Below are 23,819 nucleotides of genomic sequence, written 5' to 3'. Positions count from 1 at the left end.
TGATTTAAATATCTTCTTTAACACTGGGCTTGTGAGTTAATCTTACAATAACCTTCGGCCAACTAACTGCCTTCTAACAACAGCACCAGTTAAAACACAGGACAGCCTTGCTCACTGCCACCTGAAAACACTCCTCTTGATGCCAACCTGACCTGATTTTCCAATATCTGCCAGAAGTCAAGACAAGGAGTTCAGTGGTTAAGGAGTTCAGTGGTTAAGCGAGGAGAGGGAAAAATAAAGCCTAAGGTCTGTAAAAAGCAGATGGTATCCAAAAGCCATCTAAAATGTTTGCTTTTCATAATCCCTTCTTGCAGTTTTTTTCCAACCCACTGTGGTACAGAATGCTGATGCATGTGTCTTTTAGAAAGTTAGCATTTAACAGAGATTTCATGTCCACTGTTTTCTAAGGACTGAAAAATAAAAACTCTTCTTCCCCAGCCTGGCTGCCAGTGGAGGCCAGTTTACCAATGGAAATGTTTGGCAGTCTCTGGTGACTGCCCTGCTCTCCAGGACATGATGTCCATTACCTGCCATGCTCCGTTATCCCTGCGGTCAAGTCAGGATGTTGGATAAGTACATAAGTTTTGCCATACTGGGACAGACCAAAGGTCCATCAAGCCCAGCATCCTGTTTCCAACAGTGGCCAATCCAGGTCACAAATACCTGGCAAGATTCCGAAAAAGTTCAATACATTTTATGCTGCTTATCCCAGAAATAAGAAGTGGATTTTCCCCAAGTCAGTTTAATAATGGTCTATAGACTTTTCATTTAGAAAGCCGGGCAGACCTTTTTTAAACCCCGATAAGCTAACCGCCTTTACCACATTCTCTGGCAATGAATTCCAGAGTTTAATTACACGTTGAGTGAAGAAAAAATTTCTCTGATTCATATTAAATTTACTACTTTGTAGCTTCATCACATGCCCCCTAGTCCCAGTACTTTTGGAAAGAGTAAACAAATGATTCACGTCTACCCGTTCCACTCCACTCATTATTTTATAGACCTCTATCATATCTCCCCTCAGCCGTCTTTTCTCCAAGCTGAAGAGCCATAGATGCTTCAATCTTTCCTCATAGGGAAGTCGCCCTTCTCTGTACCTTTTCTAATTCTGTGATATATATTTTTTTGAGATGCAGTGACAAGAATTGAACACAATATTCGAGATGTGGTTGCACCATGGACCGATACAAAGGCATTATAACGTCCTTTGTTTTCCATTCCTTTCCTAATAATACCTAACATTCTACTTGCTTTCTTAGCTGTCGCAGCACACTGAGTAGAGTGTTTCAACGTATCATCAACAAGGATGCCAAAATCCCTTTCTTGGTCGGTGACCCCTAGCGTGGAACCTTGCATTATGTAGCTATAGTTCTGGTTCCTCCTTCCCACTTGCATAACTAACTTTGCACTTGCTCACATTAAACGTCATCTGCCATTTAGACGCCCAGTCTCATAAGGTCCTCTTGTAAGTTTTCACAATCCTCTCGCGATTTAACAACTTTGAATAACTTTGTGTCGTCAGCAAATGTAATTACCTCACTAGTTACTCCCCATCTCTAGATCATTTACAAATATGTCAATGTGACATTTGTGAGCCCTTGGCCCAGAGGTGGCCATGCGAGAATCACCCAACCACCTCTGGGTAGATCGAGTCCCCTCAGAACTAAGATTGCTCCCAGGAACTGGACCAGACCACAAGTGGAGATGAACTGAGAGGTAGCTTTATTAGCAGCAAAAACACAGGCCTAAAAGGGTAGCCAAATGACACAGAAAGGAAAATAGGCAGCCTAGCTATACAGTCTAACCTAGCTAATGCAAGGCAAACCTAAATCATAGAATAAGGTAAAGTAGAACAGCCTAGCTATACAATAAGCAGCCTAGCTGTGCATCTCAATACTAGCGAACACAATGCAAAGCAAAGTATACAGTAAAGGTAAAGTAAAACAGCCTAGCTGTATCATAAGCAGCCTAGCTGCTCAACTCAATACTAACGAACACAATGCAAAGCAAAGTATACAGTAAAGGTAAAGTGGAACAGCCTAGCTGTATGGGGAAATCAAACATAAACAGCCTAGCAGCGCATCTCAATACTAACAGAGCAATGCAAACATGTGGCATACAGTAGAACACAATAGACTAGGCAAAGGGCTCACCCTAGTGGTTCAGGAAAGGGTTCAATCTGTCAGTACATACAGAAAAGCCACGGAACTACCGTGGCAAGCTCCCTCAAAACCAGAGTAGAGCAGAAGCAAACAAAGACAAAAGAAAGTGTCTCTTGAGGACCTTCACCGCAGTTGGAGGCAAGAGTGGGTCACTCCACTCACAGAAGACTAGGGATGTCTCCTAAGACAAGCAAACAGTCACTCAGGCACCTGAGCCGGATGCTCCCAAGGCAAGCAAGATAAAGCAACAAAGCCCGAGCCGACGCTCCCAAGGCAAGCAAGGTGAAGAAGCCAAATCTGAGCCGTTGCTTCCAAGGAGTGGAGGAGTGACCTAGTGGTTAGGGTGGTGGACTTTGGTCCTGCAGAACTGAGGAACTGAGTTCGATTACCACTTCAGGCACAGGCAGCTCCTTGTGACTCTGGGCAAGTCACTTTGAGGCAGCCTGGGCAGAGAAATCATATTAATTTGTTAATTCTGTTTAAGTTTGGTTCAGTCCTGTAAAGTGGTAGAATGCCATCTGGTTTTAATTACTCAAATGTCTAGCTTTTGCTAGACTAGAGGTTAGAGAGGTCAGTGAGAAATGAAACTTTCTTTGTCCCTTTTTGAGTGATGGATTGTTAAGGCTAGTTCATATAAACCACATCTGGATGTCATTCTGAGTAAGGCATACTGGACAATCTCGAGGGGATCAGCAAGCAAGCTGTTTTAAAAGATTAGACTGAACTCTGTTTAGAAGGAGATAGAGTAGATTTAAATAATTCTAGATAAGTTAGATTTTGTCTTATAAGGAATTCTGATTTCTGCTTATTTTAAAATATGTTTTATTCTGTTTAATTAATAAGTTCTATTTCTATGTAGAATATCTTTTCAATTCAGTGTTACATCTTTGTCTGACTTTTTAAGTGAGATTTGTCTGCAGTTTAAGAGGTTATCATCTGGTTTGAATTATCCACAGTCCTAGCTAGTTCTGTGTATGAAGCTAGAAGGTGAAAGAGGTCAGGGAAAGTCAAGTCTTCTCCTTGATGGATTATAGCTAAGTGTAGGACTGGCCTTCTGAAAGTAATAACAAACCATGTCTGTGTGCCATTAAGCAAGACTGGCCCCTTGGCCCCTTAATGAATGCCAGAGTCCAGTTAACAGGTTAGTATTTTAAGCTATAACTGGGAATCTGAGAATTTAATAATAATAAAATGCAGGAGATAGGTGCCACATTGTCTAGTTTTGTCATAGGTCAGTTTAGGAAATATCTCAAACCTATGTAACTGATATTTTTGAGTAAATGTGTGGAGATAATTAGTTCAAGACAGGGTAATCAATCTATTCTTTACCATTTGGTGAGAAAGGGGGGCTAGAAGGGTTTAGGACCCTATATAAAGGAGAGCAGAAGCAGCTTACATTGGAGAAGGAGCTGAGAAGAGAAGGAACCAAGACAGGAGACACAAGACATAGAAAGCTGAAGAGAAGGAGAGAGCTAGCGCTGATGTCCTACTTTGTGTGCTGGCAAATAAAGAAGATTTCTCTCTCATTCTGGTGTGTGGTGTTTGACTCCTGAAGTACCACAGATTCTGCTAACAATAGTGGTAATTCCTGCAACAACTTAACCCTCCATTGCCCCATGTAAGCTGCATTGAGCTTGCCATGAGTGGGAAAGTGCGAGGTACAAATGTAACAACAACAACAAAAAAGGTAGAGGACTCAACGGCCCTGCACAGCACCCAAGGGCAGGATCAGCCCACGTGGAACCCTCGGCGCTCCAAGCACCGCTCCCACGTCCAGAGATATCTCGCGGAATGGCCTCAGCCGCTGCACCTGCAGCATTCCCCGTCATCCAGCCCACACAGCCCCAAACACAGCACAATGCCACTCGCTGCATACAGTGAGTAATGACTCACAGTGAGCGACTGGAATCTCAACTGAAGCATGGGAGGCTCTGGAATCGCAGGCCTGGTAGCAGGCTTCACTGGACCCAAACAAAGGTGAAAGCTGAAGGCAGAGCTATTACTCCTCAGAACTACCAAGCTTAAAAGCAGGCTTCACAGGAACACAACAATAGGTGAAAGCTGTAGGCAAAGCTTTATTCCTCAGGCCTCCCTGGCTTGGAGGCAGACCTCCACTGGAACACAGCATAAGGTGAAAGCTGTAGGCCAAGCTTTACTGCTCAGAACTCCCAAGCTTGAAAGCAGGCTTCACAGGAACACAGCAATAGGTGAAAGCTGTAGGCAAAGCTTACTCCTCAGGACTCCCTGGCTTGGAAACAGATTTCTACAGGAACACAGCATAAGGAAAAGCTGTAGGCCAAGCTTTTACTCCTCAGGACTCCCTGGTTTGGAGACAGTTCTCCACAGGAACACAGCATAAGGAAAAGCTGTAGCAAAGCTTCAGGCCACTGTCTCACAAAGGAACCAAGGCTGGAACTAGCAGGAGTCCAGGCGGGCCTGGGACCATCAAGGGTAATTGCCAGAAACCTGAGCACTCTCAGAAGCCAGCTTAAGAAGTGCTCAGTGCTGATGACATCACCAGCTTGGCCTCCACCACTCTACAGTGACCCCACAGGTCACTGACTGGAACTGCAGGTAATTTTAGTAGGTAAGAAGAAGGAACACAGCATAGACGAGCAAGGCACGGATGTAGGCAACGACGACCGTGACAGTCAAAGAGCAGCCGTCCCAGCACAGACCCCTGGGGAATCCCACTATCTATTCTTCTCCATTGAGAATATTGACCATTTAACATTACTCTCTGTTTTCTAGCCTTTAACCAGTTTTTAATCCACAATAGGACACTACCACCTATTCCATGACTCTCCAATTTCTTCTGGAGTCTTTCATGAGGTACTTTGTCAAATGCCTTTTGAAAATCCAGATACATATCAACCGACTTGCTTTTATCCACATGTTTGTTCACCCCATCAAAGAAATGTAATAGATTGGTGAGGCAAGATTTCCCTTCACTAAATCCATGTTGGCTTTTTCTCGTTAATCCATGCTGTTGAATATGCTCTGTAATTTTGTTCTTTATAATAGTCTCTACCATTTTGCTCGGCACCGACATCAGGTTCACCGGTCTATAATTTCACGGATCCCCTCTGGAATCTTTTTAAAATATCGGCCATAGGCGGTCGGTGGCCCAACTGTTTGGGCAGGCTAAAGGGGGTGGGGTTAGGGGTGGTACCAGGGGTGGGGCTTACATCCATAATTGTCTGACAACACACAGAAAAAAAATTAAGTAAAAGTAAAATAGTCACAATTAATATTAGATATGTATCATATGTCAAAGAAAAAAAAGTGGTTGCTCAAAGCATATATTAACCAATGTATACTATTCAAAAATATTATCAATTATTAAACACTGCTGCTTCCATCCATGGAAAATCCCAAAATGAAATGGTCACATTAGTGAAGTAACATCTGGCGACTAGACTTCACATCATAGATGTCAATGATCTGCTCAGGGTTAATATCTCCAACAAGATCACTTTCAATGTTCAGTAAACATAAAGCTGTCAGTCTTTCTTGACCCATTGTGGATCTCAGCCAGTTTCATACACATCTCATATGAAGGCAAAATACTGAACTGGAAAGTTATCTCAAGAAGTCAAACTCGGCATCCAGCAATACTAGAGAAATTAAAACTTAAATGCAAAATATCACAGATGCACATTTCCAAAAGCTCCTATTCAATGGCTATATCAAAAATCAGATCTTCAAAAGTCCCACTGTCATGCAAATAAAGAACAATTATATTTGGTTTTTGGGACCCAACTTCTTACTCATATATTCTTTCAAACAGCAAATTCAACGTCACTCATTCCCTCTTCTTAGTATTGGCACAACTAAATTCATTTTTTTAGGGTACCTCAGTAGCGTCTACTGCCAAAACCATGTTAATATGGCAGTATCAATAACGCAATAACGCATTTCCAAAAGCTGGCATATTCTGAATAAAATACTTTTTTCTACCTTTGTTGTCTGAGCATTTAGTTTTTCCATTCGCTTTGGTCCCAGTGTCTTCTGTTTTATGCATTGTCTTCTTTCCATTTGATATTTTTTCTCTCACCATGTCCACCATCCTCCTGTGTCCTTACGCATCCTGTCTACCATCTGTAGCCCTGTCCCTATCCTTCAGTGTTCCGATCCAGCTCTTAAATTCAGCAGTTTTCCCTCCATCCATATCCAGCATTTCTCCTCACTCTTCTCTATCCGTGTTCATCTCCTTCCTTTGTCTTTCCTTCCCTCCATCCCTGTCCAACATTTCTCCTATCTTCCCTGCCCTCTTCTCCATCCATGTCCAGATTTCTCCTCTCTTCCCTCCCCACCATCCATGTGCATCTCCTTACAGTCTTCCCTCCCCTCCATCCATCCATGTCCAGCACCTTCCCTCTTTCTGCCCCCCCCTTCCAGCATTTTCCCCCTTTCTCCCTCCTTACATTCAGCATTTGTTTGTTTGACAGCTAGGGTCTCACCCAGTTTCTCCCCAGCAGCTTCTCTCTCTCTCCTGCCCATGTCCCCTCTTTCTCTCCCCATCTTTCCACTCATCTCTCTCTCTCTCTGTACCCCTCTTCCATCCAGCATCTTCTCTCTGGCTCTCCCCTGCTCTTTTCCATGTCCCCTTTTTCTCTAACTATCTCTCTCTCTCTGGCTCTCCCCTGCTCTTTTCCATGTCCCTGGCTCTCCCCTGCTCTTTTACACTCTCTTTCTTCTCCAGTGTCCTCACTTCCCTACCATTTCCAGCCATGTTCTCTCCCTCCAGGCCTCTTTACAGCAGCGCTGACAGAAGAACAAAAAGAAGCGCGGGGCCACAGCAGCCTTCAGGCATGCGCTGTCGGCTCTGCCGGTCCTCTGCCCATGGAACTGGAAATTGACGTCAGCGGGGGCAGAGGACGGCAGAACCGACAGCGCATGCCTGAAGGCTGCTACGGCCCCGCGTTTCTTTTTGTTCTAATGATGGCTGTGGAGAGAAGTGGCTCAGCATGGTGCTTGTTCCTGCCGCTGTTCAACAGGAACAGCTGCAGAATTCAATGGGAGTCTTGGCAGGTATGCTTATCGGCACTACATTTGGAGGAGGAGGCAGGCAGGGAAGGTCACAGCTGTGCTAGGGAGGCTTAGCCTTCCCAAGCCTCTTATACGGGGCGCCTATGATATCGGCGTTATATTGGCCACCCTCCAATCTTCCAGTACCACACTCGATTTTAAAGATAAATTACATATTACTAACAATAGCTCCACCAATTCATTTTTCAATTCTATCAGTACTCTGGGATGCCATCCGGTCCAGGAGATTTGCTACTCTTCAATTTGTCAAACTACCCCATTACATCTTCTAGGTTAATAGAGATTTTATTCAGTTTCTCTGACTTATCAGCTTTGAATACCATTTCTGGCACCGGTATCTCTCCCAAAGCTTCCTCGGTGAAGACCGAAGCAAAGAATTCATTTAATCTTTCTGCTATGACTTTGTCTTCCCTGATCACCCCTTTTACCCTTCGGTCCTCTAGCGGTCCAACCGATTCTTTTGCTGGCTTCTTGCTTTTAATATACCTAAAAAAAATGTATCATGTATTTTTGCCTCCAACGCAAAGTCTCTCTTTGCCTTCCTTATCAGCGCTTTGCTTTTGAATTGACATTCCTTATGCTGTTTCTTATTATTTTCAGTCGGTTCCTTCTTCCATTCTCTGAAGGATTTTCTTTTAGCTCTGTTAGCTTCCTTCACCTCACTTTTTAACCATGTCAGCTGTCATTTGGTCTTCCTTCCTCCTGTTTTAATACACAGAATATATTTGTTGTTTGCTTCCAGGATGGTATTTTTGAACAGCATTCATGCCTGATGTAAATTTTTGACCCTCACAGTCACTACTCTAAGTTTTTTTTCTCACCATTCTTCTCATTTTATCATAGTCTCCTTTTTGAAAGTTAAACACTAACGTATTGGATTTCCTGTGTAGACTTACTCCAAAGCCAATATAAAATCTGATCAGCTATGTGCTGAGCTAGTGTTATAGAGATGTATTTTCAAAGCAGACTTACAAAGCTCCATAGGTTATGTATATATTAAAACTGACAAAATGGAGTCACAAATATAAAATGGACTCCAGAAGTGCAGCTGGAATAGCTGACACTGAAAATCTGACATTATAATAACCTTTATAAAGAATGTGCTGAGAGTCCTGAGAAAGAAGGGAGTAGAGGCAGGATGTCTACAGCATGACCATGAGATGAAAGTAAGAACAGAGGTTGGCAAACAGGTGTCTGATAGTACTGCAGAAGGGAAAAAAAGGGGAGAGAAAGTTAGACGCCAGAAGGTTTGAGATAAACTAGTAACGAGCTAAATAAAATGCAAGGAATGTGTGATGATGCCAGAATTATGTACATATAAGAAAGGAGACAATTGTATTAGCAAGCAACTTCTTAACAGGCAACTTCATCTCTGTATTTGATGAGATTGTTCCTATACTTGCTTCCTATGTAATATTCTTGCATAGCCCTGTCATCCAAATGGCAGTTGAATAAAAAGAAAAAATTTCTACTATTTTTGTTTCTCTTATTTTTGTTTCTCTGTATATACATTTATTGGGACATGTAATTTTCTTGGGATTTGTTGAAAGAATTTCAACAATTGGTGCCCCGTGTGAGGCGGCCACAACAGAATTTTTGCTTTCATTTCTTTATTTTATTCTTTATTCTTTTTTGGTGAAGATACTCAGTAAACAAGTTTAAACGAGGAGTTTTAAACAACTGGCGACCTGCGCGGCAGGACCGTGCACGCACAGCCATTATTTTTGGTTCGATTTTTGCATTAAGGTGTCCCGGTCTTACGATACTGATCAGCTCGTGAGAGGTCCACTGCAATCTTCCGATACCAACGGACGGTGAGTATAAAATATTGACGTCATTCTTAACTCTTTTCTTCACGTCTTAACGCTGCTTTCTTTCTTTCCGCTTTTTTGTTTATATTTTCTTTTATTGTTTATTATTGGATATTATTTACAATACTATTGTACCTGTTGTAAAATGGCTAATATTAACATAGATATAGAAGTTCCCCCACCAGATCCCGAACCTAAATATACTTTGTTTGTAGATAGTTCTAGCACATTTACTCCTTTGCAACATGTTATAGCTGCTTTTCCCCTTGATGAAAAACGCATTAAAGACATACATAAAAAATGGCTAACATATAGCAAGAAGAATTCATTTCTGGGTTGGCCTGAGCACGGCTCTTTTGAGAAATCAGTGTTATGTCAGTTGTTGAAATATATTCAGGACAATAAGACAAAGGATTCCTTGAAGAAACATTTGCATGTCTGGAATCTTTTTACTGTCACCGCTGATATGTGGCGGTATGATAAACAACAATGTCAGGATAAAGCTTTTGTAGCTGAGCGGCAGAAAGAAAGGCAAGATAATACATCACACTGTCTCACACCAAGTGCACCCCCGTCTTATGAACATAGTACTGCTCCTGGAATATATCCCAATTTAAAAAGTTTAAAAGAAATACAAAAAGAGGCAGAAGAATCAGATAAAACGGCTGCAGGATATGAGCCTTGGGATAGTAAGATTGTCCCGAAGCCGCCAGCAAAGCCAAAGCCACGCGCAGTACCCGTGTGTTCATCACATACTGATACTGACTCTGACCGTCAAACTGAAGATGAAGTTTGTTCTAAATCTGAGTCAGACCTAAGAAAGAAAAAGAAATCTGTAAGTAGAAGAGGGAGGGAGCAGGTTGACATTGAATTAAAAGGTGTTTTTACAATGAAAGGAGAAATGATACAACAAAGGAATCCCTTGCCAGATGATTTGCAGGATCCTGTTGTAAGACCAAAAGATAAGGGAGGAAAAGATGAAGGGAGACGGGATGATACAGAAGGAAATGTCCCAGATAAGGAAGACTTTTTTAAAGGACTAATGTCCTTACTCCCAGTGGATTTTGTACACAAATATGGCCATAAGTTTTGGGATGAAGTGGTCCGGACATATTTAGATAATGATGTTCGTTTGCCTATTGATTCACGGGGTCCGAGTTGCATGGGAGATATCGATAAATTGATAGAAAAAATACACAGAAGAGGGACAGAATGGTCAAATCAGATGCATATTTTGGAAGGTTTAAACCTATGGAAAGGGTTGTTGCAAAATCAGATGTTGGAAACTTTGGAACAAAGTAAGAGTTCTGTAGCTACGAATAGTCAATTTCCCATATTTACACGCACAGGGCCATTAGGACAAAGACAGGAGGTATATAAACCTTATAGTCCAGTTGATATTAGTACGTTAGTCAATAAGTTGCCAAATATCCAAAAGGGTGCGCGCATTTGGCTAGAACAGATGGATGCTTTAACAGCGGGAACACAGTTGGCAGTAGGAGATTTTAAAGCCTTTTGTACTGCTGCAGGAGTTAGTCTTGCACAACTTGCGGTGCAGTCTCAGAATCCGGCAATATTAAACCATACGCGAGATGGTGCGGCATTTGTGGGAAATGCTAGGCGACAACTCACAGGTGCCTTACAGATCATGTATCCAACTGAAATAGATTTTTCTGCTATAACGACCTCTAAATGGAATACAAAAGATGACTTTGCTACACATTTAATGAAGTGTATGCAGATCTATAAAGCTCAGACTGGGGATGACCCAGATGTTGCTCCTGCCTCAGCTATATTTTTACATCTATTCTTGGTTACACTACCTATGAGCATGAGAAAGAATCTGGATAATGTAGTGGCATTGGCAACTAAACCATGGCCTGAAATTCGTGCTACATTGTTGCATTTTAGTGCCATTCATATTAAAATGCTGGAGACACCCGGAAAAGAGCAGCAGAAATTGTCAGATAAATTAGTGGCCATGCAGATTAAAGAAATTGAGGATAAAAAGGTACAGAAAATTAGTAAAGAGCAACGACAGCCTGTTTATTATATGACGCCAGGACAAAATGATAATCAAAGTTATCCTAGGCCTTATCAGCAATACCAGTATCAACAGGGTTATCAACAACCCTATAATCAGAATAATCGTGGTAGAGGTATGGGACGAGGAAGAGGGAATAGAGGAAGGGGTTTTAGTCAACCCTCTCCCAACAGACGAGCTAACGTTCAATGTTGGGTATGTCAAAATTGGGGACATTATGCGAATGAATGTCCAGCAAGACAGCCAGCATTTCCAATAGTGCCAAATCCTATTAGTCAGCCTCAGCAGTTAACACAGATGCCCCAGAACTTAGGGCAAATGATAGGGTCTAACAATCCATTTGTACAGACACAGAATGCGATTCCAGAAACTCAGAATCAGCAGAATATACCACTCCAACAATTTCCTTTATGGGAACAGGAAAAAGATCAGGAAGACGTTTACTGACTAACCGAAGAAGGAAATAATGATTTTACCTTTTCCCTGTCTAATCAAGAACCCTTTATCACATTGCTTGTAGGACCTGAAAAGATTCCTATGTCCTTTTTAATTGACACCGGAGCCACTAGATCAGTATTGAGTACTAGAGTTAGGGGTGTACCCTTAAGCAAAAGGATAGATACATTGGTAGGATTTGAAGGAAAAAAGCAGGATAAGCGTGTTACTGTACCTACTGAAGTAATTTTAAAAGCATCTGGACCTAATATGAGGGAAATGAACAGGAAGGGAATTATTGATTTTGTGTTGGCAGAAAATTGCCCGGTAAATTTATGTGGCCGAGATTTACTTTCACAGTTAGGACTTACTTTAAAATTTCCCAGATGTAAACAAAGTTTGCTGATTTCAGTTGTACAAGATATGTTTTATGTTGACGAGGATGATGAGGGTATGCAGGTGATGCAAAGATTACCAGCAGATTTATGGAGCACACCTGATGATCCCTATGGATTAGCTAAAATGGAGCCCCATGTGATTCGCCTTAAACATGAGGGTGATGGTCCTGTCTGGCCACCATACCCTATAAGGCCGCAATTATTATCCAAAACTTTGCAGCATATTGATAAATTGTTAAAACATAATATCATAGAACCATCAAATTCACCGTATAATACACCTCTTTTTCCAGTTCCTAAACCACATGGTGACGTAAGAATTGTTCATGATTTACGAGGTTTGAATGATTTGGTAAAAGCTCAGTTTCCAGTATGTCCAAATCCTTTGACATTATTACAATCACAGCCTATCTATGCATTTAATTCGGTTATAGACTTGTCAAATGCTTTCTTTGCCATTCCTTTAGCAGAGGAATCACGAGATTTAACCTCATTTACCTTAGACAATAAAGCGTATCGTTGGACAAGAATGCCACAGGGATATACCGAAAGTCCATCTGTTTTCTTTAAGCAGATAACAGAAGACTTGAAATCATTTAAACAATTGTTGCCTGACACTGTGTCTCTGTTCGTGTATGTGGATGATATTTTATTATCTGCATCCACAAGGGAGGAATGTCTTTCATGGACAGTGGCGCTGTTTTATCAATTACTATCAAAGGGTTATAAGTGTAATCGAAATAAGTGCTTTGTGTGCAGGGAAGAAGTTACCTTCCTAGGGCAAACAGTTTCAAGTAAAGCTAAGGTTATAACACGAGAAGCCCTGACAGAAATTTTGAAATCCCCATTGCCAAAGACACTTACACAATTGAGAGGATTGCTGGGTTCTCTTAATTATTGTAGACAATGGATCCCTAATTATTCTCAATTAGTTAGCCCACTATATCGACACTTGCGTGTACCGGCTGGCACACCGCATAAGACTCATATTCAGCTTACCCAGAGTGATATTGTTATTATACAATTGTTAGTAAAACATTTAGTATCATATAATCCATTAACCACAGTAGACCCCAAAGAAGAGATACATTTATGGATTAAAGATATGGGCACTACTTGGGCAGCAATGGTAAATCAACAAGACACCTTTGTGTCACCTGTATCATTTTTATCAGGAACCTTTAGTCCAGTAGAAAGGGGAATGGAGAACATTCCTCGTTTCCTGGTAGCCGCAGTTGCGGCCGTTGAGAAATGGAGAGCAGTTATGCCTTTCGGTCCTATCATCATCCATTCTGACCATACAATTCATAATTTACTATCCACTAGTCTGGTTGCATTAACTAATACAAGATTTGGAAAATATCAGGCCATATTAATAGGACAAGATGTTCGTACCCAGCCATTGACTAAAGAAAATACTAAACGAATGGATGCATTATTTAAATTAGAACAAGAGACTCAGGAACATCTAGATGGGTTAAAGGATATTCCAGTTTTTCGGTTACTTATATTTGAACCTCTTGAAGGAAAAGGAGACATTTGGTTTACTGATGGAGCACAAACAGGCGAGCATGCTTCATTTTCAGCACTTAAGGTTCAATTAAATCAGGGAAACACTGAAATTTGTAAAAAGATTCAAAAACGATTGCCAGTAGGCACAACAGCTCAAGAAGCAGAACTAACAGCAGTACTAGAAGCTGTGAAACAATTAGGGACAGAAAAGAAAGGGACTATATATACTGATAGTTCATATGTAGTTAGTTCATTGCAATATCATTTGTTAAAATGGAAAAGAAGGGGATTTTTGACAGCAGATGGAAAGCCCCTGAAACATGAAAGTTTATGGGAACAATTGTTAAACTGTTTGAGTGATAGAGAAGGAAGAGGATTACATACAGCCATTGTTTGGGTTCCTGCCTATACAGGAGAACAGACATTCGAAGCAAAAGGGAATGATTTAGCTGATAAGGCAGCTAAAGAGGTACTTTCTACCATGATAATTACCCGTGCTCATATACAGTGTACTGAGACACCATATCCACCAGATGTCTCACAACCCCGAGAAAAACCAACTGAAATTGAAAAATTGAAATGGCAGAATTTGGATTGTACAACACACCCTGACAAAAGTAAATGGATACATCCTAGTGGAAAAATATGCATGTCTACCTCAGAATTAATTAATAACTTTTATAATTGGCATGTTACATTACATTTGTCTGCTTCTGACATGAGTAAAGCAATGGAAACTTCATTTTGGCATCCTAATATGCTTTCTTATGCCACAAGAGTTGTACTAAATTGTTTAGTTTGTTCCAAAAATATAGTACACAGGGGACCAGTTATTTCTCCCGGATCCATTCCAATTCCAACGGGACCCGGAGTAGAATGGCATGTGGATTTCACAGATATGGTAATACCGGTAAAAGGTAAAAGGTATCTCTTGGTCTGGGTGGACGCTTTTACAAAATGGGTAGAAGCGTTCCCCTGTAAAAAGGAAAATGCACAAGTAGTAATTGAAACTTTTTTGCAGAGAATATTGCCAGCACATGGCTGTCCTCAGAAATTTGTTACAGATAATGGTACTCATTTTGTTAACGCTTTGGTCAAAGATATGACTGAATTGTGTGGGATACTGCACCGAAGGGTGGCAGTGTATAGGCCCACTTCCAATGGCCTAGTAGAACGATACAATGGTCTTTTAAAGACTAGATTACGTGTGCTCTTGCAAGCACTAGCAGGAAAGGAAAAGAAATATACATGGATGGATGTGTTACCATTGGCGATATTTCAATTAAGATCCCATCCTAGCACAAAGCTACAGATTTCACCCTTCCAGTTGCATACAGGACGAGACCCCAGAGGGGTACCTGTCGAAGAAATTAATAACGATAATGAAGGAGTGACTAACTATTGGAAACAAATAAATCCAATAATAAATTTGACAAGAGATATGGCAATAGCCAAATCTAAAGAAGTTCCTAACATGACTTTTTGTTCATCTTTTTCTGTAGGTCAGAAAGTTCTTCGGAAGAATTTCACACACAAAACCTGGAAAGATCCTATCTACGTAGGACCATTTGAGATCAAGGAATTAACTCATACAACAGCAAGATTATCAGACCATACCACTTGGGTACATTTATCTGATATACGTAAGGCTCATGATCTAGGACTACCTGAGGAAATAGAGACCACTATTGCACCTCCAGAGAGCAGAGAACATTGATTAACAACATTACCAGTGAAAAAGGATTATGAAGGCTTTTGTAATCTATTTGCTGGTAGGACTTACTTATGGACTCAATACATATGTTGAGAAAATTCAACATGCCTCAAAGACTCTTAATCTGACTAACTGTATTGTTTGCACTCCACTTGTCACTTCCGTACTTACCATTCCAGCACATATTCATCCTTACTCTATGATTAAGTTACAAGGTATTCATAACTGTTTCAGTAATGGTACCTGCTATTTGGGTCGAGGACATGAACACAGACAATATTGGACCAATGTTACTGCTCAACGTCTGCCTTCTTTGTTTGCTCATACTATACCTGCACTAAACTATTGGTGTCTGATAAACTCTAGTTCACTTCAGGGTAAGATGCCTAATGTTTTATGTAATTATACTTATGACATACAATCCCGAAATTGGACTGTGTTACAGGGATCCTATGTTATAAATCAGACTGCAACATCTATAGCTTGTGCTAACAAAATGTTCTGTAACCGGACACTGACAACCTCTTATGTGACTTCTACTAATCTTACTCTTACAAATTTGACTTTTGTTTTTTCATTATGTCAATTTAATGCCTCTTCTATACAAGCCATTACTGCTATGCCTACTGCGTGTTCTTCACTTAAGGCACTAAATAATCCTATTTTTCCTTTTTCTCAAACATATGCTTTATATCATAACCTAACTTCTCTACAGTCTTTACGGTTGGGAGATTATCTGTTATGTGATAATATCCTGTACACCTATCTTCCATCATGTTATAAGTTCTGCACTCTTGTTCAACTAAATTTATTTGATTTGATTATTCCATTAAATGACACACCACATAGTTCTAATAATCAGAGACGACGTAAAAGAGATGTTTCTAGTACCTCCTTTAGTGCTTTAACAGGAGATGATCAAGCTTTACAATTAGCATTAGATTATATTAACAGTACCTATCCTATGACCAAGACACGTTTAGATGCTTTGTCAGCCACTGGATGGCTTCCATTTGCAGGATCTGCCATTGCGGCTGAAATGGGTATGTCAATCAGACGCTTACAATCACTATTACATGTTGTAACACATGAATTAGATATAGCTATAACAGCACTTCAAGAGGAAATTGATGATACAGCGAGATATGCAATGCACACACGCATGGCGGTTGACTTTATGTTAGCCCAATCTGGAGGAGTGTGCAGCATAGTGAATGATACATCGTGTTGTTCACTTATTAGAAATCAATCAATAATTGTTAAAAATGCAATGCAGCGCATTCTTTCACTGGCAAGAATTGAAGTGAGTGATTATAAGGGAATTTTAGACACATCTTGGTGGGATTCAATAACTGGATGGTTTGGATCCCTGAGTCCTTGGTTAAAGGGTCTTGTTTCAATAGTAATAGTCTTCATAGTTGTAATAATGTTGTTGCTTTGTCTTATCCCATGCTGTATGAAACTATGTGGGAACATGATGACAAAGATAACAAATACTACTATGATAACACATAGGGAACATGTTAACATATATCCAGGACATGGACAGACAAAGGAAAGAATGGCATGTAATAAAATCTATTCAAAGATTAATCATGAATAACACTTGACAGAAACTGTATGCTAGCTATGACGGCCTCTAGAAAGGGAGTAATGAGAAATACTATATCCCCATAGAGCTCAAACATGCTAGACATACTATAGTGTTTGCCTAAATATGTGAACGCTGCATACAGCGTTCAAGGGAGGATTGTATATATTAAAACTGACAAAATGGAGTCACAAATATAAAATGGACTCCAGAAGTGCAGCTGGAATAGCTGACACTGAAAATCTGACATTATAATAACCTTTATAAAGAATGTGCTGAGAGTCCTGAGAAAGAAGGGAGTAGAGGCAGGATGTCTACAGCATGACCATGAGATGAAAGTAAGAACAGAGGTTGGCAAACAGGTGTCTGATAGTACTGCAGAAGGGAAAAAAAGGGGAGAGAAAGTTAGACGCCAGAAGGTTTGAGATAAACTAGTAACGAGCTAAATAAAATGCAAGGAATGTGTGATGATGCCAGAATTATGTACATATAAGAAAGGAGACAATTGTATTAGCAAGCAACTTCTTAACAGGCAACTTCATCTCTGTATTTGATGAGATTGTTCCTATACTTGCTTCCTATGTAATATTCTTGCATAGCCCTGTCATCCAAATGGCAGTTGAATAAAAAGAAAAAATTTCTACTATTTTTGTTTCTCTTATTTTTGTTTCTCTGTATATACATTTATTGGGACATGTAATTTTCTTGGGATTTGTTGAAAGAATTTCAACAGTTACTATCAGGCTCATTTTCGAAAGAGAAGGATGTCCATCTTTCGACATAAATCGGAAGATGGACGTCCAAATTGGTATAATCGAAACCTGATTTTGGATGTCTCCAACTGCAGTCCGTTGTAAGGACATCAAAATTTCAAGGGGGCATGTTGGAGGCATAGCGAAGGTGGGACTTGGGCGTGCCTAACACTTGGACATCTTTGACCCATAATTGAAAAAAGCAGGGACGTCCATGACAAACACTTGGACGTTTTTATCAGGACGTGTTTTTTTACGAATAAGGCACAAAAAGGTGCCCAAAATGACCAGATGACCACTGGACGGAATCGGGGATGACCTCCCACTACTTCCCCAGTAATCACTAACCCCCTCCCACCCTCAAAAAACAGCCAGCCTCTATGCCAGTCTCAGATGTCATACTCAGGTCCATGACAGTGCATGAGGGTCCCAGGAGCAGTTTTAGTGGGTACTGCAGTGCACTTCAGGCAGGCGGACCCAGGCCCATAACCCCCTACCTGTTACGTTTGTGGAGGAAACAGCGAGCTCTCCAAAACCCACCACAACCCACTGTACCCACATCTAGGTGCCCCTCTTCATTGATAAGTGCTATGGTAGTGGTGTACAGTTGGGGGGTAGCTATGTTCCTGGGAGCATTTTATGAAGTCAACTGCAGTGCCCCCTAGGGTGCCTGGTTGGTGTCCTGGCATGTTAGGGGGACCAGTGTACTAGAAATGCTGGCTCCGCCCACGCCCAAATGGCTTGCATTTGGACGTTTTTGACTTTGACATTATTGCTTTCGAAAATCGCCAAAAGTCAGAGACATCCAAATCCAAGGACGTCCAGTTTTTCTCGCCCCTGGATTTGAAAGTTTTACAAAACGTCCAAATCACAACTTGGACGTTTCTTTCGAAAATGCCCCTCTGTGTCACTTTGTAAATCTAAGTGCTGTGAAAATGAGCCCCAAGTCTCTCTTGCTTGCTACATATCTTTCCCTTTGTGCTATCCTTTTCTTTATCATTTCCATCCATTCCCCTTTCATCAGGGGATCATTGGGCTTTAGTCTTGCCTGCTGACTGGGGACCTGTTATGCACAACCTCCCTCAGAGATTTTCACTGCTATACTGCTTTTTATGATTTGACTTTCTTAAGCTTTTATGTGTCACCTTGAGGGGCATAATCGAACAGGGCGTCCAAGTTTTCCTAGGGGCGTCCTCGCAGGACGTCCCCGTGAAGGGGCGGGGAAACCCCTATTATCGAAACAAGATGGGCGTCCATCTTTCGTTTCGATAATACGGTCGGGGACGCCCAAATCTCAACATTTAGGTCGACCTTAGAGATGGTTGACATAAATGTTGAGATGGTCGACCTTAGAGATGGTCGTCCTTGGTTTTCGGCCATAATGGAAACCGAGGACGCCCATCTCAAAAATGACCAAATCCAATTCATTTGGTCGTAGGAGGAGCCAGAATTCGTAGTGCACTGGTCCCCCTGACATGCCAGGACACCAACCGGGCACCCTAGGGGGCACTGCAGTGGACTAACTGATGCACTAACTGAATGGAAAAAGCATTCCCCTTACCGATCCCTTAGCGATTAGGAAAGGAACGGGCATGCATGAAGGAAATTGCATGCAAATGAGCTGCTCACTGTTAGCTCATCTGCACATGATTTCCTTCCTAAGGAGGGGAACCAGTGCAGAGCAGGCAAGCATTATGCGTGGCTGCTCTGCGCATGCCAAAGACGGTTTCATATATGCAGACAAGCTGTGTGTATAATAGCTATCTACAACCTTAAATAAATTGCAATGTACAACTTTAGAAAAATATAAGTCCAGATGAAAACGTCCAAGTGCTCGTCAGGGACTTTTTTTTTTTTTTTTAGAGTATGGGTGAAGGACGTCCTTTGCTATGCCTCCGTCCCTGTGATGGTAATTGAGGACGTCCAAAATGTGGATGTTTCTGTGAGAAGGACATCCATACCTGGATGTTTCTGTGAGAAGGGTGTCCATGCCTCCGACACCCCCTTTATTTATTTGAATTTTGGATCACAAGTAGTAGCAGTGGGATTTGAACCAGCCACCTCTGGATTGCAAGACCAGTGCTCTAACCACTAGGTCAGTCCTGCACTCCACTCCTTTGAAATTTGGCCATCCCTGTGTGTGTGTGTGTGGGTGTGGGGGGGGGGGGGGGGCAGTTCAGGCCTTCGCTATGAATCCGCTGACACACACATACCTCCCCTCCCAGGGACCTGCATACTGCTGTGATGGACCTGAGTATGACATTTCAGGCTGGCAAAAAAAGTTTTTAAAGTTGTGTTTTTAGGGTGGGAGGGGGTTATTCACCAGTAGGGGAGTCAGGGGAGGTCATCCCCAGTTCCCTCCAGTGGTCATCTGGTTAGTTCACGCACCTTTTTGAGGCTTTGGTCGTGAAAAAAAATGGACCAAGTAAAGTCGGCCAAATGTTTGTCAGGGATGCCCTTCTTTTTTCCATTATCGGTTGAGGATGCCCATGTGTTAGGCACGCCCCAGTCCTGCCTTCTCGATACTTCCGACAGGCCCCCCCCCCCCCCCCCCCCCCCCCGTGAACTTTGGTTGTCCCTGCAACAGAAAGCAGTTGAGGATGTCCAAAACTGGCTTTTGATTATGCTGATTTGGGCGACCCTGAGAGATGGACGCCCATCTCCCGATTTGTGTCGGAAGATGGGCGCCCTTCTGTTTCGAAAATGCCCCTGCTTGTCTTCTAAGCTTCTAATCCATTGATATTCTGACACTTTTTTAGATTTGTCACCATTGTTAATTCTAGAGGGAAGTGTGTGCCTCCATTTCCCTCTAAGCATGTTATATCTGGTTCTTGCAGTTTCAACTTTACCCTTCTTTTTAAACAGAAATTGGTTTATACACAATCAATAATTTGTTATACATGGAGAAGTATTTTCAAAGCACTTAGACTTACAATGTTCAATAGTAACATTGATTAACCTACATTATTAATGCTCATCATACATCACCAAAGCTGTTGCTGATAGTTTCTGTTAAAATACACATGTGCATGTGCATTTTGATTTGCTCTGCATATTTTTTGTATGTGAATGACTGATTCACTATTATCGGTGTTCCACTTTTTGGTTTTTAAAATAGCTTTTAACAAGATTTGATTTTTATGATTTGGCTGTATCAATTATTTTAGCTTTGTGTTCATGAATGAAAGACCGGCGGTAGGGCTGCAGAAAACAAAGGCTAAAGGGGATGGATGTATGGTAGACCAAGACCCGTTTACGGAGGACTGTGTTTATGAGGAGCTTGCCAAACTAAAAGTAGACAGAGCGATGGGGCCTGATGGGATACACCCAAGGGTGCTTAAGGAACTCGGAGAAGTTCTGTCGGCTCCACTGACGGACCTCTTCAATGCTTCCTTAGAAAATGGAGTGGTCCCGGTGGACTGGAGAAGGGCGGATGTGGTTCCTTTGCACAAGAGTGGAAGTAAGGAAGAGGTTGGGAATTACAGACCTGTCAGTCTGACCTTGGTGGTGAGTAAGCTAATGGAAACGCTTCTAAAAAGGAGGATTGTGACATTTCTTGAACTACATGGAATGTGGGACCCGAGGCAGCATGGCTTCACTAGTGGCAGGTCATGTCAGACGAATCTGACTGTCTTCTTCGACTGGGTGACCAAACAGTTGGATGTGGGAGGGGCGCTTGATGTGGTATACTTGGATTTCAGCAAAGCCTTTGACATGGTTCTGCACAGGCGACTGATAAATAAATTGAGTGCCCTCGGTGCGGGACCTAGAGTAACTGATTGGGTAAAAAATTGGTTGAATGGTAGGAGACAGAGGGTGGTGGTAAATGGAGCTTGCTTTGAGGAAAAAGAGGTCATCAGTGGAGTACCACAGGGATCGGTGCTAGGGCTGGCTCTTTTTAACGTCTTTGGTGGCGATATTGCGGAAGGGCTGTCTGGTAAGGTTTGTCTCGTTACGGATGATACTAAACTCTGCAACAGGGTGGACACCCTGGAGGGTGTGAATGACATGAGGAAGGACCTAGAGAAGCTAGAGGAATGGACCAATATGTGGCAACTAAGGTTTAATCCCCAAAAATGCAGGGCCATGCACTTGGATCACAAAAATCCGAGGAAACGGTACAATATAGGGGTTGTAGTGCTTCAGTGTGCGAAGGAAGAGCGGGACTTGGGGTGATTGTGTCTGATGACCTTAAAGCTTCCAATCAGGTAGAAAAAGCAATGGCCAAAGCTAGAAGGATGCTTGGGTGCATAAAGAGAGGCATGACCAGCAGGAAAAAGGAGGTGATAGTGCCGTTGTATAAGTCTCTGGTGAGGCCTCATTTGGAGTACTGAGTGCAGTTCTGGAGACCGCACCTACGGAAAGATATAAACAGGATGGAGTCAGTCCAGAGGGCGGCTACAAAATTAGTAAGCGGTCTTGAATGCAAAAATTATAGGGACAGGCTTCTGAACCTCAACATGTATAGGCTGGAAGAGAGGAGGGAGAGAGGAGACATAATAGAGATGTTTAAATATCTCAAGGGCATTTATGTACAGGAAGTGAGCCTTTTTCAAATGAAGGAGAGTTCTGGAATGAGAGGGCATACGACAAAGTTAAGAGGGAATAGGCTTAGGAGTAACCTAAGGAAGTATTATTACATAGAAAGGTTGGTGGAGGCGTGGAATGGCCTCCCGGTGGAGGTGGTGGAGTCGAGCACTGTTCCAGAATTTAAAAAGACATGGGATAAGCATGTGGGATCGCTTAGGAACAGGAAGAATTAGGGGTTACAGAGGATGGGCAGACTGGATGGGTCATATGGCCTTTATCTGCCGTCATGTTTCTATGTTTCTAATTATAATTATTTCATTATTTTTTCTTATGTTATATATTCGGCTATTAATTTCAATTTTGTTTAACAGTTGTCTGCCCCTGACACAGCCTCACAAAGATGAAATGTGGCCACGTCAGGCACTGTTTTTATCTTTTCTGCTGTAATAAATTGTTCTCAACTTCTATTTTCATGTGTATGTTGGTCTGCTGTCATCTGCATCACTTGAGCCTTTGCAGATCATCGCCTTCTACTGTTTTGCTAAATCTCTAGAATGGTTCTATTTATATATCTTTCTGTTGCCTAAAACTAAAGCTCTTTACAGAACTGCCTCCTTGGTGCATAGTAAAACCATATTGAATTGCTAACATGACTTAGGGGCCCTTTTACTAAGTCACATAGGTGCCTAAGCACGCCCAACGTGTGCCAAATTGGAGTTACCGCCCAGTTACCACATGGCCCTTGTGGTAATTTCAATTTTGGTGTGCGTCCGCTACACGCGTCTGAAAGATATTTTTTATTTTCTGGTGCGTGGCAGCTATGCGTATCAAGTGGCATTTGACGCGTGTAGACCATTATCGCCTGGTTACCGTGTGAGACCTTACCGCTAGGTCAATGGCTTGCGGTAAGGTATCAGACCCAAAATGGACGCGTGGCAATTTTCATTTTGCCGCACATCCATTTTCGGCAAAAATTTTAAAAAGGGCATTTTTTTGCAGGTGCACTAAAAACTAATTTCGCGTGTGCCCAAAGCATGCGTCTACATTACCGCAGGCCATTTTTTAGTGCACCTTAGTAAAAGGACCCCTTAGTCAATAATATTAAAAATAATAATTACCGTATCCTTTTGAAATATCTTCAGACACTGGAATTCTGGCCCTTTCTTCAAATACATCAGCATGGCCCACAAGAGCTTCCTTCACAGTTTCATATCCTGTCAGTATGACCATCTTCTTCATACCCAGCTGAATGCTGAACACAGAGCCATATTGCTCAGACAACTGAAATGCAGAACACAACAGAAATTAATTTTGAAAGGACAATTCTTTTCTCAGTGGTATCAAAATATCAATAATCTAGAATTGTGAACCCTAAATTTAGAAATGTTTAAATGTTTACACAAACTATGTCTTGAGAAAGCAAAGTACAATTAGTAATTCCACATAGCCCTACACATGAGAGGAAGAAAAGTCCAGGCAAACTCTGAATCAAGGTAAGGAAAAAGTAAAAAGAAATGAATAAAATGGAGGAATTCCACAAGCCAACATGTTAACACTACACATGCCTATCAAGAATTAACCCTGGTATGGATTTTTAATGGAAAAGCTTTTGCAGTTCTGTACATTTACAGTAAAGTTCATTTACAATAACTAAGGTACTCCTAGGTGGCCTTTCTGAACTGAGATAGCCATATCTAGGGCAGCTGGTAATTTAGCAGTAGGGATGTTTGCATACAATACCATTGTTACTACCTCACTAATAGGGATTTACCTCTTGTCTGACCTCTGTGATAGGCAGGTAGACCAATATTTCACCAT

At 41.6% G+C, this 23,819-nt stretch overlaps 1 protein-coding gene across 1 annotated transcript in view; it reads right to left on the bottom strand.

The window, feature by feature from the left end:
• Window positions 1–23,819, bottom strand: part of LOC115467066 (cytochrome P450 2K6-like) — a 114,538-nt gene that overhangs the window by 64,518 nt on the left and 26,201 nt on the right. The window contains exon 2 of the mRNA XM_030198745.1: window positions 23,120–23,282. Within this exon, the coding sequence (XP_030054605.1) occupies window positions 23,120–23,282 (163 nt within the window). The remainder of the gene's footprint in view (window positions 1–23,119; window positions 23,283–23,819) is intronic.

Source organism: Microcaecilia unicolor, chromosome 3 (assembly GCF_901765095.1).
Source record: "Microcaecilia unicolor chromosome 3, aMicUni1.1, whole genome shotgun sequence".
In the NCBI taxonomy this organism is placed as follows: domain Eukaryota; kingdom Metazoa; phylum Chordata; class Amphibia; order Gymnophiona; family Siphonopidae; genus Microcaecilia; species Microcaecilia unicolor.
The sequence above is the reverse complement of the archived record's forward strand: the minus strand, read 5'-3'. Positions and strand labels throughout refer to the sequence as shown.